The sequence below is a fragment of the Lactuca virosa genome, chromosome 4, assembly GCF_052849685.1.
Source record: "Lactuca virosa cultivar CGN04683 chromosome 4, Lactuca_virosa_CGN04683_v6, whole genome shotgun sequence".
NCBI lineage: Eukaryota > Viridiplantae > Streptophyta > Magnoliopsida > Asterales > Asteraceae > Lactuca > Lactuca virosa.
This window is the reverse complement of record NC_136429.1, coordinates 246,047,636-246,062,227: the sequence shown is the minus strand read 5'-3', so window position 1 is coordinate 246,062,227 and position 14,592 is coordinate 246,047,636. Positions and strand designations below refer to the sequence as shown.

Below are 14,592 nucleotides of genomic sequence, written 5' to 3'. Positions count from 1 at the left end.
AATCCCAAATACATTGCACACGTAAATTAGAGGGAAATAAACAAATGTGCTAAAAGCTTCGAAAAATAAAGTAGAAATCAAATATACTCTCTTCATCAGGAGCGAGATTTTCAAGAACTCTTGCCTTCAAATCTCAAAACGAAAGAACAGAAACAATCGCTCTTCTCCTGCATAAATTCTCTTCATTGGGTTTATAATAATAATAATAACAATAATAATAATAATAATAATATTTCCTTAATCGTTCCTCATCATACATACAAAAGAGAACGAAATAAAACTCCCACCACTAAAAAACTCTTCATCAAAACCAACGACTTTACCATAAACCCTCTTAAAACCCCATTACCCAAAAATTGTGATCATCAAATCAACCTCAAAAACCCTACAATAAATGCATCCTCTCAACATACGACTGAACCAACCACTTACTAAGCGGTTCCCCACACCCCACAAAACACCCCGAATTCCCATTCTCCATAAAAAACGGAAACCGAAACAAATTAAGCAATTCCCTAACCGATTCCCTAACCATCGAACTCCCCGTCACCCGACTCCTCCGGCCCCACCCCGTCACAATATCAATCCTACTTGGACAAACCCCCGATGACATCATCTCCCTCCTAAACCACGCCAATGTACGCGATAACGCCGTGACAGCTGTCCCATCCGACATCACATGAAGATTTATAAGCCAATAACACGCGCTCTTCTCCCTAACCGCGTCCGGATACACATTCTTCCGCGCCGCCACTTCCCAAACGGACCCCGCCTCCTCCTTCAACCCCGACTTATGTAAAAAGTCAACCACCGCGTCCACAAGTCCGCGTTTACTTTCCCTATCCTCACTATGCATAAGATCCAAAAACTTTGTCACGTGATCCCTCACATTTTGCCCGTCGGGCCCCGCGGACGGCATTGACCGAAGAAAACGGTCCGCAGGGTGGCCCGTGAGACACATCACCTCGTGAAAAAACCGCATGTCAACCGCCGTTTGAGCCTCCGTACAACAACTAAGAAGTAAAGTGTACGTCTGTAAAGACGGATTTAGCCCTAGACTACGCATACTTTGAACTAAACTATACGCATCCGAAAGCCTATGCACCCGAAGAAACGCGCTTAACAAAGAATTACAAGTGGGAACATTCGGAAGTAACCCCGCGTCTAACATCGCTCGATACCACCCCCACGCTTTTTCGACATTTCCCGATTTACCCCACAAGTCAACAAGAAGCCCGTACACGGGCTCATCCGGGACCCAGTTTTTTCGGGTCATTTCCGTAAATACGGCTTCCACTTCTTCAAGATACCCGCAATGTCCAAGAACCTCCATTACTATACTATATGTCACGTTATCGGGCTCGAATCCGGCGTTTTGCATGTCTCGATACACCTTCAAAGCAATCGGGTAGTTTCTTGCTTTTGCTTGTAACGCAATCATGATATTATACGTCACTAAATTCGGGACACAACCTTGACTAACCATTTCACAAAATAATTTCAACGCTGCGTCTAAATGACCCGCTTTTCCCAAACAATTTATGATTACACTGAAAGTGAATGTATCGGGTGAAAGTCCGGCTTCTTGCATTCTTTGATACATACCCATGGCAATATCAAGATACCCCGCTTTCGCATGGATGTCAATTAGGGTACAATATGTAACCCTATCGGGTTTCACCCCTTCTTTTTGCATTTGATCGAAAATCTCGAGTGATTTTTTTAGAAAATTTGCACGCCCATAGCTATGGATTAAACGATTGTATGTGACAACATTTGGGGGGTATCCATCTCGAACCATTTGATCAAGTAATTTATCGATTGACCCGAATTGTTTGGCCCGACCCAAGATCCCAACCATGGTTGTGTAAGTGTGACCATCGTGGTTAAACCCGGGTTGAGTTTTTAACCAGTAGAAAAAGTTAAGAGCTATTGAATGATCTTGAAGCTGTTTGAGTACTTGATTCGCTTGGTATACATCTAATGACCCGTTTAGATTCCATAACGCTTGTTCAACTCCCGGGCCCCACTTTGATTGTCTCAATATCTGACAAACTGTTTCCACCATATGACCGGAACCGGAAAACTGTCGACCCGGTTGTGAAACGGGTTTTGTTGATATTCCTCGTGTTACCATGAACTGGTTTACACAATCTTTTGATCTTTTCGTGTTCTGGTTTTGAAAGTTGGGGGCAGTTTTACCCGATGGTTTGCCTTTCTCGACACTTGTGGAGTTTTTTTGAGAAGATGTTTGTGGTTCAATCTTTTTGTACACTTTAACATTCGATGATTTATCACTCGAAGTTGTTTTTTCAGGAATAACTTTTTTGTAAGGTTTGACATTTGGAATAGGTCGGCCATGGTCAACCACATAATTTTGACTTGACCCTTCGGTCATGGGAATCTTGTAGTTGACCACATCGTTTAGAAAGTTGACTGCTGCGATCCCTGCCCGAACAAAGTGCCCGGTTGTAAGACCAGATGGCTGGATTGAGGTGTCAATTTCATCAGCATATGTTACACAATCGGGTTTGGACTTTGGTGTATGGTCAACTATGTTGGTATTGGGTTGAATAGAAGATTTGGGCACAAAGGTGGATGATGTTGTTTGTGGATTTCGGGTTCTGTTTGTGTTAGGGATTTGCCTTTTGGAAGTGCAAGCTTCATCTTCTGGACATGTGCATGAACTTCCATCTGCACTACATCTTGTTCCACTGAAGAAGAAAGATCTAGCTGATTGGGAAAGAACACCTAGTTGTTTTGTGCGCAACATTGTCTGCATAAATTGTATGAACAATTTAGGTTATACACTAAGATTTGTAAAGATCGCCATTTAGGCATTTACTACCATAAAAAGACCTAATTTTGAAACTGAAACTCCCAATTGAAGATTGACCTCCATGATCGTTTTAATTTATTAAACTCCCAATGATCGAAAGATACTTGCAATCCTTTCACCCTGAATTATTTCGATTTTGGTTCAAAAATGAGCCCAAAATTCGGATACGAATTGTGTCGGCTGTGAGGGAGCAATCAACAAGATATTCGAATGATCGAATTCAGGGCAAATTTAGCTCTGAAGATTTATTCATATTACACCAAACAATTTAAAGAAGAACCCTTTTCTTCAAAAGATCAGCATGGAACATAATACAGATTTAGGAAACATTTAACAAAAAGAAAAACCCTAATCAGGATCAATAAGGTAGCCCCATTTGACCAAGGAGTCAACATTTCAATGGCGAATGAAACCACATGAGAAAAGAAAAGACTGATGCAATCAAATATGAAAGAAGATTGATTAGCTCATTACCTGAGAAGATGGGAAGGGAGGAAGATGAGAGAAACGATGTGGCGGCTACTTCTCCATACGAGCAGTCAAGGCATGCGTTAATTTTGCAGGCCAAACAAATGGAAGGGGTTTTGTGTGAGATTTTTCTATTTATGTTAGTTGGGAGTGAATTGGTGGTATGTTTGTAAACCCTATATTGTGATTATTTTTTCTGTTGATTTTGGTATCCACGTGTTCCCACCTTCACGGATTTCTTCTCACTCCTACAATGCTTTTAGCAAACCCCTCTCTCATTTTCCTTTTACCTTTTCTTTTCTACTTTTTATTATATATTTTGTTCCATTAAATTGAAATCTAACTTTATTTATCAGTGATATTCTTCCAAATTTATATAATGTTGGAAGTAATAATAATTTTTACTTTTTTTTAAGTAAATAATCATCAATTTCAAAGTTTTACATTTTTCAAATTTCAAAATTTAATTTTTTTTACTGTAAAAGTAGTTTGAAATATCGAACTACATTCTATTTCTTTAGAAAAATTAAAAATTATGTTGAAATTCTTATCCACTTGGAATATCCATATGTAGGTCGAAATTCCAACTTGTTTATTATTTTTGAACTTGTTCTTCGTGTTTTTGGACTGAATTTTGAACATGTTCTTCATATTTTTGGATTGAGTTTCTAACTTGTTTTCCGTTTTAAAAAATCAATTTTCTTCATTAAAAATGACGATTTGGGGAAAAAATAAGAAGAATTATGATGAGAAATAATAGACAAAAAGATGAGAGGGGGAAAATTAGTTTGAAAATCGAAAAGTAGTTCAAAAATCTATATTTTTAAAATAGATGGTCATTTACAAAAAATTAAAAAATATGGTTATTGGCTTCTAACATTTATAAAAAAATACGGTCATTGGGGTGAATGTCTTTTATTATTAGGGTTCATTAAAAAGATGCAACATTTTTTAGTCTAAAACAAATTTAAAAAAAAAAACTTTAACGGAAAAAACCATCAAGAATGGAATATTTTTTCGGTTTGACAAATTAGTCGGTTTTCAAGTTGACTCAAGTTTAGTTTAGTTTTTTTTTCACATTTTACCCAACATTCTTTTTTCCCTTAAAAGACATAATATTTTGGTATTTTTTCTGTTCAAACCTAGTTGCTGTTATATGCTATTTTATAATGATTTTATGATGAATTTGCAGTGATCACGATGGTTATAAACTTATGATGTTTTGATGCTTTAATGCTTTAATGGTGAGTGTATGGTGACTGTTTTATGTTTTATGATGTTTTGCATGTTTAGATGATAAATTTAAGTGTTATGAAATTGCATGTTAAATATTGTTAAAGATGTTAAATTAATTATGTACATATTACATCTCGTTATCTTTTTTTTTTGTGGTTTTTGGTTTCATAGTTGCAGTCTTCCGAAGTCAGGATATCAAAGCTGGAAAATTTCAGCTTTTCAGCTTTTATTTTTTGTTTTTTGTATTTTGTGGAAATTTGTAAAGATGGATACTCATTTGTTTGAAGTCGGATTGACATGCAGTTTTTCTCCGCGTGTAGTTTAAGATTTGTACTTGATTTTTAGACTATAATTTTGACGTTTTTTGTTTCATATTCAATGACTTACAGTCTTCCGAAATCCAGATATCAAATATGAAAAATGATAATGTCATTAATCAACTTGATTCAAAATTCAAACAAAGGGTATAAGTAATCACAATTATTTTTTATCTAAAACAAACAATCAATCAAGAAAATGTATTTTTAATCTACAATGAACAATCAAACCCAAAAATGTATTTGTTTTAAGCCTCGTAATAGATAAACAAATTTTAGCATAAGAAAACTAACTTTCGGTTTGCTTCAATGACTTGTACCATAGGCACCTAATCTTGTACCGGTCTAATAGGTACAAGAACCAGGAAACCCAGAATCGAACCTGCACCCACTAAGCCTCCACGGGTCTTGTGTGGATGGAAACTTGATCCCAATCCTCTCCATCTTTCGCCACTTGCTTTCTTTCAGTTTGTCGTTTTTCATGGCCTTTAAATTTTTTGAATGCCTCAAACTCTTCTATTGAAGCTTTTTTTTAATTTCGTGATGCGCTCATCTTTGTGGTTGATGGGCATATCATTCTTGTCTTTCACCACTATGGTGATCCTGGTGTTTCCCCAGGTCCCTCCAGAGTTTGCATCCTCATGACTAGGCTTGCATTAACAACAATATTATTGTCGGTAGCCATTTGTTGCGGAGTCCCACGGATGTCGCTACTTGATGTGTACCAGGTTTTCGGCTAAAAGACGTGTTTAGCGTGGGGCTCGATTCTCTCTTAATAGCACCGAACGACGATCTTGATAATACACACAAAGAACGCCAATCGCTTACTGGGAGAGTCAACTTCCAGAAAACGTTCTAACGATCTAACTAATATCGAATTTCGATGAATGCATATATGTGTATAAATCACAAGTGTGAATGGAAACTCAATCTCAATCCTCTTTGCCTTTTGTCACTTGCTTTCTTTCATCTTGTCGTTTTTTATCGCCTTTAAATTTTTTGAATGCCTCAAACTATTTTATTGAAGCTTATTCTAAGTTCGTGACTCACTCATCTTTGTGGTTGATGGGCATATCATTTTTGTCCTTCACCACTATGGTGATTTGTGGTGTTTCTCTAAGTCTATCCAGAGTTTACATCCTCATGATTGGGCTTGCATCAACAACAGGATTATTGTTGGTAGGCATTTGTTGTGGAGTCCCACAAATGGTGCCACTTGATGCCTTTCAGGTTTTCAGCTAAGGAGACATGTTTAGCGTGGGGCTTGATTATCTCCTAACAACACCGATTGACGATCGCGACAACACACACAAAGAACGTCAGTCGCTTATTGGGAGAGTCGACTTCCAGAAAATGCTCCGACCATCTAATTAATATCGACTTCGATGGATGCGTATATACATATAAGAATAATTTTAACAGTATATGATTACTTACCTTTGTCTGTGGTTTCTCCACTCTATTTATCCTGGTCACGACTTCTCGGGAATATACGCTTTCTTATGTCAAGTAGGTGAGGATTTTGCAGCATTAAATATTTGTAACATCGTGTTTTTCAGGTATTTCCATTTATGCCCTTGGTATATAATTTTTTTGTAATTTGGCCCCTTGTAGTTTTTTTGGATAAAACATGTTTCATCACGTACGCTGGGCGTATTCCTCGTACGTTGGGCATACGCGGCCTGGACCAAAACCCTAATATTTAGGGTTTGTGCACTATTTAAACACCCTTATAGCCCCAAAATCCTTTCTCTAATCAGCCTCCACCCCTTATATCGACCCTTGCAAACCCTAATCCATTTTCAGAGTATATTTGAGCCTTGAGTGTATATTTTGGTGATCTTGAAGGAGGAAGAAGGAAGAGGGGACCATCTTAGAAGAGTGAAGCACTTTGGATCCAGAAACACATCATCATTTTGCACCACTTGGAGGTAAAAAGCTCTGATCTTGATGAAGTTTTGCTTAGATCTTGATTAGCCATGGATTGTGTTCATTTTGGTCCCATAAACTTGATGTATTTGAGTATGGGTTACTCTAATTCATTTGAGTTGTCCTTTCTGATGTTTTGGAATGTTTAGATTCATAAAAATGTAATCTTGGTCCTTAGTTTTCCTCCATGCATGAACTATGATGTCTTAATGAGTTAAGAAGCTAGAGTTTTTGATATTGAGCACTTAATAGCCATGTAAGATCATAAAGTTGGAAACATTATGATTAAGGACATCGTTTGAGGTATGGATCTGGTTTTGGAAAAGATAGCTTAAGGGTTTAAGCTCTTAATAGAAGGATAAGGTGGAAGGTACGTACATTGGGCGTATGTTAAAGTACGTTGCGTGTACGCTGGCAGCTCCCCGATTTTGGTTAAGCCTTGTGTACGCTAAGCGTACCAGCTGAGTACGCTGGGTGTACTTAGCTGAGTCAACTCGGCTGACTTTTTGACTTTCGATTTTACTAGATTTTTGACCAAGTTTGACCTAGAGGTATTTTGGGTATTTTGAATTATAATTGAGTTTGGTCATTTATCATTGAATAGGTTTCCGGTAGAGCTGATATTCAGAGCAGTGTCATGTCCAACTATTCCGTCTGTCTGTGAGGTGAGTCTCCTCACTGTATGCATGGCTCAAAGGCACCAATGTAGGCCCATTATCTTGTTATGTAGAATGTTAGTTGTTATGTGAATCTTATATCGGGTTGAAATAAACCCTAGGGCGGGCCCCACTATGGCATGTTCGAGTTGAAATAAAATCTATTTCGGGGCCCACTATCGTATGATCGGGTTGAAATAAACCCCAGGACGGGGCCCCAAGGTTGGGCCTATATTTGTTTATTGGGTTGGAATATACCCCATGGCTAGGCCCGATTTATATGTTTGGTATATGGTATTTTGGGGAAACTCACTAAACTTTATGCTTACAGTTTATGTTTATGATTTCAAATACTTTCGGTACAAAAGGGAAGAGCCCGGCGTGATGTGTAACGACCCAAAAATCAAGGGTAAAAATTTCCTTTTTAATATGGCTAGAACATTGATACCATTTATTTCAAACATTCCAAATCGTCATTAAGTAATATAATTACCAAAGTTCGTCCCAAAACCATTCATTGCGGAAAACATAGGTGTGTGCACTACGATCAATCTGAGCCCTCCATTTCCAAATCGATGCAACCTGAAACCAAAACTGTAAACCGTAAGCACAAAGCTTAGTGAGTCCCCCAGAGCATACCCCACACATAATCCACATAACACATATCGTATTAGCTGTAAAAAGCTATCTCTACCGTCATCACATATCAATCAGCTATAAAAGCTACTCTACCACGTATCACATATCAAATAGCTATAAAAGCTCTCTCTACCATTAGCATATATCAATTAGCTATACAAGCTATCTCAACCGTTAGCCACAAAGGCTATCTCTACCATTAGTCACAAGGCTATCTCTACCATCAGCCATAAGGCTGTCTCTACCATTAGCTACAAGGCTATCTCTACCATCAGCCATAAAGGCTGTCTCTACCATTTGCCACAAAGGTTATCTCTACCGCATATCACGCATACATACATATCACAAACCTCTACATAGCAAGTATACCAACTATCATAAAATGGGTCGGCCTTGGTGCCTTAGACCCATTGGTATGGTGAGAAGACTCACCTCTCGACTGCTGAACTGATAAGCTGAAATCAGACATATCTGACACGCTGCTCCTTCTCAACTGCCCATAATCATCAGGTGATTAGCTTAACACAATTCCATAAATACCTTCAGGTCAACTCTGGTCAAAGTCTATGTCTGTAGTCAAGGTCAACAGTCCATATTGACCTTGACTCTTCGAGTGCAATTAGCCACTCATCGGGTTCCTTGCTTAACTCGTCAACTCGCCGAGTCACCCGAGAGACTCGTCGAGTTCCTTGATGTTTATGGCCGTAAACTCCCAACTGTACACTATTGACCGTGAACCCTTGGCCGTAAACCTTTGGCCGCACACTCTCGACTCGCCGAGTCCCTAGCACGACTCGTCGAGTCCTCTTAGTCCATTATGTTTACGGCCTTTTCCAGTGGGACTCAAGGTCCCAAACTTCAGATCTATCCTCTACTAGTGATAATACCACGTAAAGTTGCCAACTTTACATTTATACCAAGTCTCATAATGCCAAAACCACATCAACGAGCTTCTAACAAGTTCCAATGCATGAATAAGAATTAGGGTGCACCAAGAAGACAACTTTATGACATTTGGGACCTAAGAAGATCCAGATCTGGAACCATATCCTTGTGATAGGTCCAGATCCAAACTTGGTCCCATTTTCCCCCAATAATGACCGTAATCATCCAAATGGAGATCTAAGACTTCAAGGCTTAAGATGACGAATTAATACCTCAGAAAAGTGCCCAAAACGAAGTAGAGGTTAGATCTGATGTTTCTCCCTTGCTCCTTCTTCCTTCAACTTGAAATCCTTCCCAAGATTCACCAATTTATCTCACTAAAGCTCTCACTCATCTCACAAGAGGGTTTGCGGCCGTGAACAGCTTCTAGGGTGCAAATGGGAGGCTATGGAGGCTGTTAATGATGTTTATATAGGGGGCAAACCCTAAAATTGGGGTTTTCCTTAAACAACCCTGACTCGCCGAGTCGGCCTTCCGACTCGCCGAGTCTCTTCCAACTCGTGTCCAAAATGCCTCGACCCTACTCGACGAGTTGAACTCCCAACTCGCCGAGTCCATGCATAACATTTCCCCCAAATGGTACTTTCTAATTGATACTCGAAACAGGTGTTACAAGTCTCCCCCACTTGAACTAGATTTCGTCCTCGAAGTCTGCCGACCCAAACAAATCTAGGTAAAGCTCTCGCATCTCTTCTTACGGCTCCCAAGTCCATTCAGAGCCCCTTCGGTGTTGTCATTGCACCTATACCAATCTTGTTTCGCCATTCAGAGGACCTTTGGTCTTCCTATCAAGAATCGCAACCTGCTTCTCGATATAGTTCGGACTCTCATCCATCTGAATGTCATCCAATGAAACGACTGCGGACTCGACCATGACACCCTACCGAAGCTAAGACATGTGGAAGATGTTATGAGTCTGGCTAAGCTCCTCTGGCAGATCCAAGCGATATGCCACATTGCCCACCCGGGCTGAGATCCTGAACGGCCTGAAAACTGAGTCCCCATCCTGCCTCTCTTCTGAAACCTGATAATCCCTTTCCAGGGAGACCCCTTCGACAACGCGAAATCCAAGAATGACTGAATTACTCGCAACCTGATCACATCTGCTTCATCTGAAATCTGAAGTTTCGAGATGGTGTGTCTCCCTGACAGACTGCCCACATCGACTCATCATCGAACTGGTTCCACGAGAAAACCAGTCTAAATAGAATACTTCCCACTCGCAATACCTTGAGGCTTCCTAAAGAAAAAAGTCACCGATCAACTGCGGCTAACGAATAACAAGCAATTCACACACAGACCCCAAATCAATGAAGTCACTCCTACTCCTCTTGCTGCCACATGGCTGTTTTCCAGAAGAACAATCGGGGACCTCCCTGGCCCCAACCTGTCTACCAACTGTCCGGAACACCGTACACCTACCCGATTGTTGAGCCAAACCACACTCAGCAGTCCCCCGCCACCTCCGAAGGATACCTCATCTAACCATAACTGCCCTATCTCCTTCCATCCGACTGATCCATCCAATCGTGATAGGCTGACAACCTGTCGCCACTGAATCTAACACAAAAAGGCGAATACTACCAGAATAGTTGTAGTCTTACATCATACCCGGTCTCTTTCGACCTACCGTTTCCTGATTCCGACATGTCGTGGCTCTATAACAACTAGAGCCACCCGAGACACATCCCAATGACTTAAACCACCATCAAACCAACCCGTTCACCAACCTGGAATTCTGCCCTAGATGCCCTTGTCATATAGATGCCCCACATCCCATCTCGCTGAAACGATATCCTGCACGAATTCGAATTTGGGTTCCTATCCAAATCCGAATTGTTGCTCCTACCAGAGATCCTCAAATTGGCATTTGCATAATGCACCATGACCTCCCGCCATCCTTTACTTGACCGGTTAATAAATACCCTTAGCCGATTCCCTGAGACTTCCAGTCTTGCACCCGGTCCAACCACCAGGTTCCTATGAGATCCCAAAACAGGGCTACCCAGCCGCAGCCCTACAGAAACATGCACCACTCGACCACAAGATCCTGTATCACAAGGTCCAACCCTTAGCTCAACAGTCTCTATGGGTTCCAACCTGAACTCCCATACACGTCTGGGCTTGCCCCCGGATAACTGATCGATCAACCACCTCGGGTCCTGATCCTAACTAAGTTGTGGCTCCCCCACAACCCTGCAAACTAGCCTACCCTAGTCCAAATCACCTGAAAGAATTTGTGAATGCTACGACACCCCCGCAGTCTTACAACACTCTCTACCGCTAGTGAATGCTACGGCTCCCCCGTAGTCTTACAACATTATACCCTTACTGACCATTAGTGAATGTTACGGCTCCTCCATAGTCTTACATCACTTTCACCCCATCTGAACATTAGTGAATGCTACAGCTCCCCCATAGTCTTACAACACCTTCACCCTTGCTTCTGACCCGGATACCTGGGCGGTTCTCCCCCACTTAGATTCAACTAAGTCCGTTCTGCACACGAAAAATTGCAGGATTCCCAATCCTCATTACGTCCCAATGCTCACCTTGCTGACGACCGGTGCTTACCAAAGCTAGAACACCGTACATACCCCTTCCAAACAACACAATTCCCGAAAACCAACTAACACATCTTGTGTCCCAACAATGCCAATGACTCTGGCTGTTCACAAGTGTGTTCATACTCAGACCTCGGAGTCCAAAGGTCGGATGCTCTCACAATACTTCAACGACAGCTTTTCCTTCCCTCCCTCGGCAACTCCGAGAGGCTTTCCTAACATAATTGCTAATGTTACTGAAACCTAATTATAATTCCCCCATACGAACCCTTGAACCAACCCCGACCATACTCAAAATGACACTCAATTGCTAGAAAATCCGCGATATAACAGGAGATGATCCCGTACTATTCCACCCAAATCACAATATGCATATGGCATATAGCTTTTCTTGAAGGTGCGTATAACTCAACCACCACTAGAGATAACAACCAACGATGCGTCTATCCATGCTCGTATCCTTGTCTGTTGGAGTTCTGATCTCCCCAATCTGACCTTGCAAGTGGGGCCCCTCCCTGCTGGGCTCCGGCTCTACCCTCTCGTCCAATAGTAATCCACAAAATAGCCGGAGCGGATGCACTCGCCGCTCCTCTCTGTTTCTCAAACGGTCGACCTCCTTGTCACCCTTCTGATCGCAACAAATATAACGGGCTTGCCCCCTGTGGGCAATCCTTAACAATGTGACCAAACCTGCTACTCCCGTAGCAACTCAGATCACTGAACATAATCCGAAAATGACTCAGAGCAATCATGACATACGCGGATTCCGCTCCGCGTGGTACATTCGTCTGAAGATCTCTCAAAGATTCATCGACATGCTGAATGGCATCTGACAACCCTTGCTAACCCAGACCATAGCAAAAACCGACCCGAGATCCAACTTATCACGACACCTAAGTGATACAATTCCCCAATATCCACCGGAAGTGGCCGAAGATAGCATATCCACAACATCTGAAGGAATCCTGACCACCTTCCCCTGTGATGTCTCAACTGTCCTGATAGCATAACGCAACCCCTCGTTCCGATCCTAATGACAATCTAAACCCTTGGAACGAAACTTCATCGCACAGTTTCTGCAACGTTGTACTGGATCCGAACCTGCTGGCTTTTCCATTACTGATCCAACTCTTGGGTCCCCGCCTGAAACCCTCCAATAAATTCACCTGATCTAGACCTCTCTTATTGAGGAACTCCTAATAAATCTTCCGTCCCCGGCTCTGTGATCCATACCATTCAACGTCTCGCACCCCGACACCCTCACCAGTTCAATTGCCAACGGTTGAACTACAGTAGTTGGAGCAACCTCTGCTCTAAGCCAACTATAAACTATTCCTAAGACATAGTTTCCAATCCCGAAAGTACAATAGAATGTGCAATCAATCTATGCCGTCCGATATGAAAGATCCACGACGAACTCAAAACCCTGGCAATCCCTCCGCTATCTGGCTCACCACCGGAGTCGGGACCCAACCCTGGTCCTTCTCCTCGCGTGCTCATCCACATTCTGCATAGCAGCTACCCCCACGGTTCAATCATAATCAAAAATTCTCTTTCCCAGGCTTCTTAGATTCTCCGAGACTCTCCTGATTTGAGTATGGATCCTGTGCTTTCGGTAGTACGGGCCCATACTACCTTCCACACATATCCATACTTTCCTCAGCAATCCTCCCGAATCCTCTAAGTCGCCTACCTCCTTGATGCACCGAACATCCACTATACCACAACACAATACGTACCGAGGCACCTCCTAGGCTCCCCCTAGGCTCCCTAACCTCACCGAACCGCCCCACTAACTCACTGGGGCATATCCTAGGCTTTCCTAGGTTCCCAACCTCACCCTGCCATCAGCTGCTGAGGAACTCCTCATGATGCCAGCCATCCACCTCCTGGATATCGTCATATCCACTTAGTGGCTGACTCCCATCACTCAAGAGTTCCACAAAGCACGAAGCAAGCAGCATTCGTGCAGAAACACTCCGTTCCAAAGAACTGCCATAGAACATTCCACCCACATATCGCAACCCGCGCTATCCACATCCATCCATTCTCACTGACGACTGCCTTATGCATGCAAATTATACACAAAACAGGATCTAATAGACTGTCGAATAATAGACTCTACCCTAGGACCACAACCAGACAAGGAACAGGAAATAAGGCCAAATCAATTATTCTAAGGCTATAAGATCCTAACCGTATACAATCTTAAAAGCATACACGTTGCAGTACAAATACCAATTATCATTCTCATTCTAGCATGACATCAAATATTCCCAAGGCTAAAAGCACCACATATCAGGCCAACCTATTGCTGACTACTCGACTCTAGCATGCAAGTCTACCAGATCATACAACATATACAGGCACCTCCCCTAGCCCTAACTAGCATGCGATTCACATATTCATAATCGGATCATAACAGATAACAAATGTGGGTATTCTGGGGAAACTTACTTGAGCTCGGCTGATTGCATGCACGGCACCCTTTTCTTGTCTTAGAAATTCTTTACTTAAAAACATTTCTCTTTCGAAAACTTTATAGATCCTCAGTTTGAGTTCAGACTCACCCGAAAGTATGTCTGAATCCCTCAAACCAAGGCTCTGATACCAACTTGTAACGACCCAAAAATCAGGGTAAAAATTTCCTTTTTAATATGTCTAGAACATTGATACCATTTATTTCAAACATTCCAAATCGTCATTAAGTAATATAATTATCAGAGTTCGTCCCAAAACCATTCATTGCGGAAAACATAGGTGTGTGCACTGCGATCAATCCGAGCCCTCCATTTCCAAATCGATCCAACCTGAAACCAAAACTGTAAACCCTAAGCACAAAGCTTAGTGAGTCCCCCAGAGCATACCCCACACATAATCCACATAACACATATCGTATTACCTGTAAAAAGCTATCTCTACCGTCATCACATATCAATCAGCTATAAAAGCTACTCTACCACGTATCACATATCAAATAGCTATAAAAGCTCTCTCTA

General features: G+C 41.6%; 1 protein-coding gene across 1 annotated transcript; it reads right to left on the bottom strand.

Moving 5' to 3' along the window:
- Window positions 1–212: 212 nt before the first annotated feature.
- On the bottom strand, window positions 213–3,469 carry LOC145108167 (pentatricopeptide repeat-containing protein At1g74750-like). The gene is made up of 2 exons (XM_079045171.1): window positions 3,314–3,469; window positions 213–2,776 (listed from the first exon to the last, which is right to left on the bottom strand). The coding sequence occupies exon 2, from the start codon at window positions 2,771–2,773 to the stop codon at window positions 386–388; it is 2,388 nt and encodes a 795-aa protein (XP_078901297.1). The 5' UTR covers window positions 2,774–2,776; window positions 3,314–3,469; the 3' UTR covers window positions 213–385.
- Window positions 3,470–14,592: the final 11,123 nt, after the last annotated feature.

Bases quoted from the DNA above. Each gene is read 5' to 3' on its own strand.
- LOC145108167 (XM_079045171.1), bottom strand. From the start codon at position 2,773: ATGTTGCGCACAAAACAACTAGGTGTTCTTTCCCAATCAGCTAGATCT.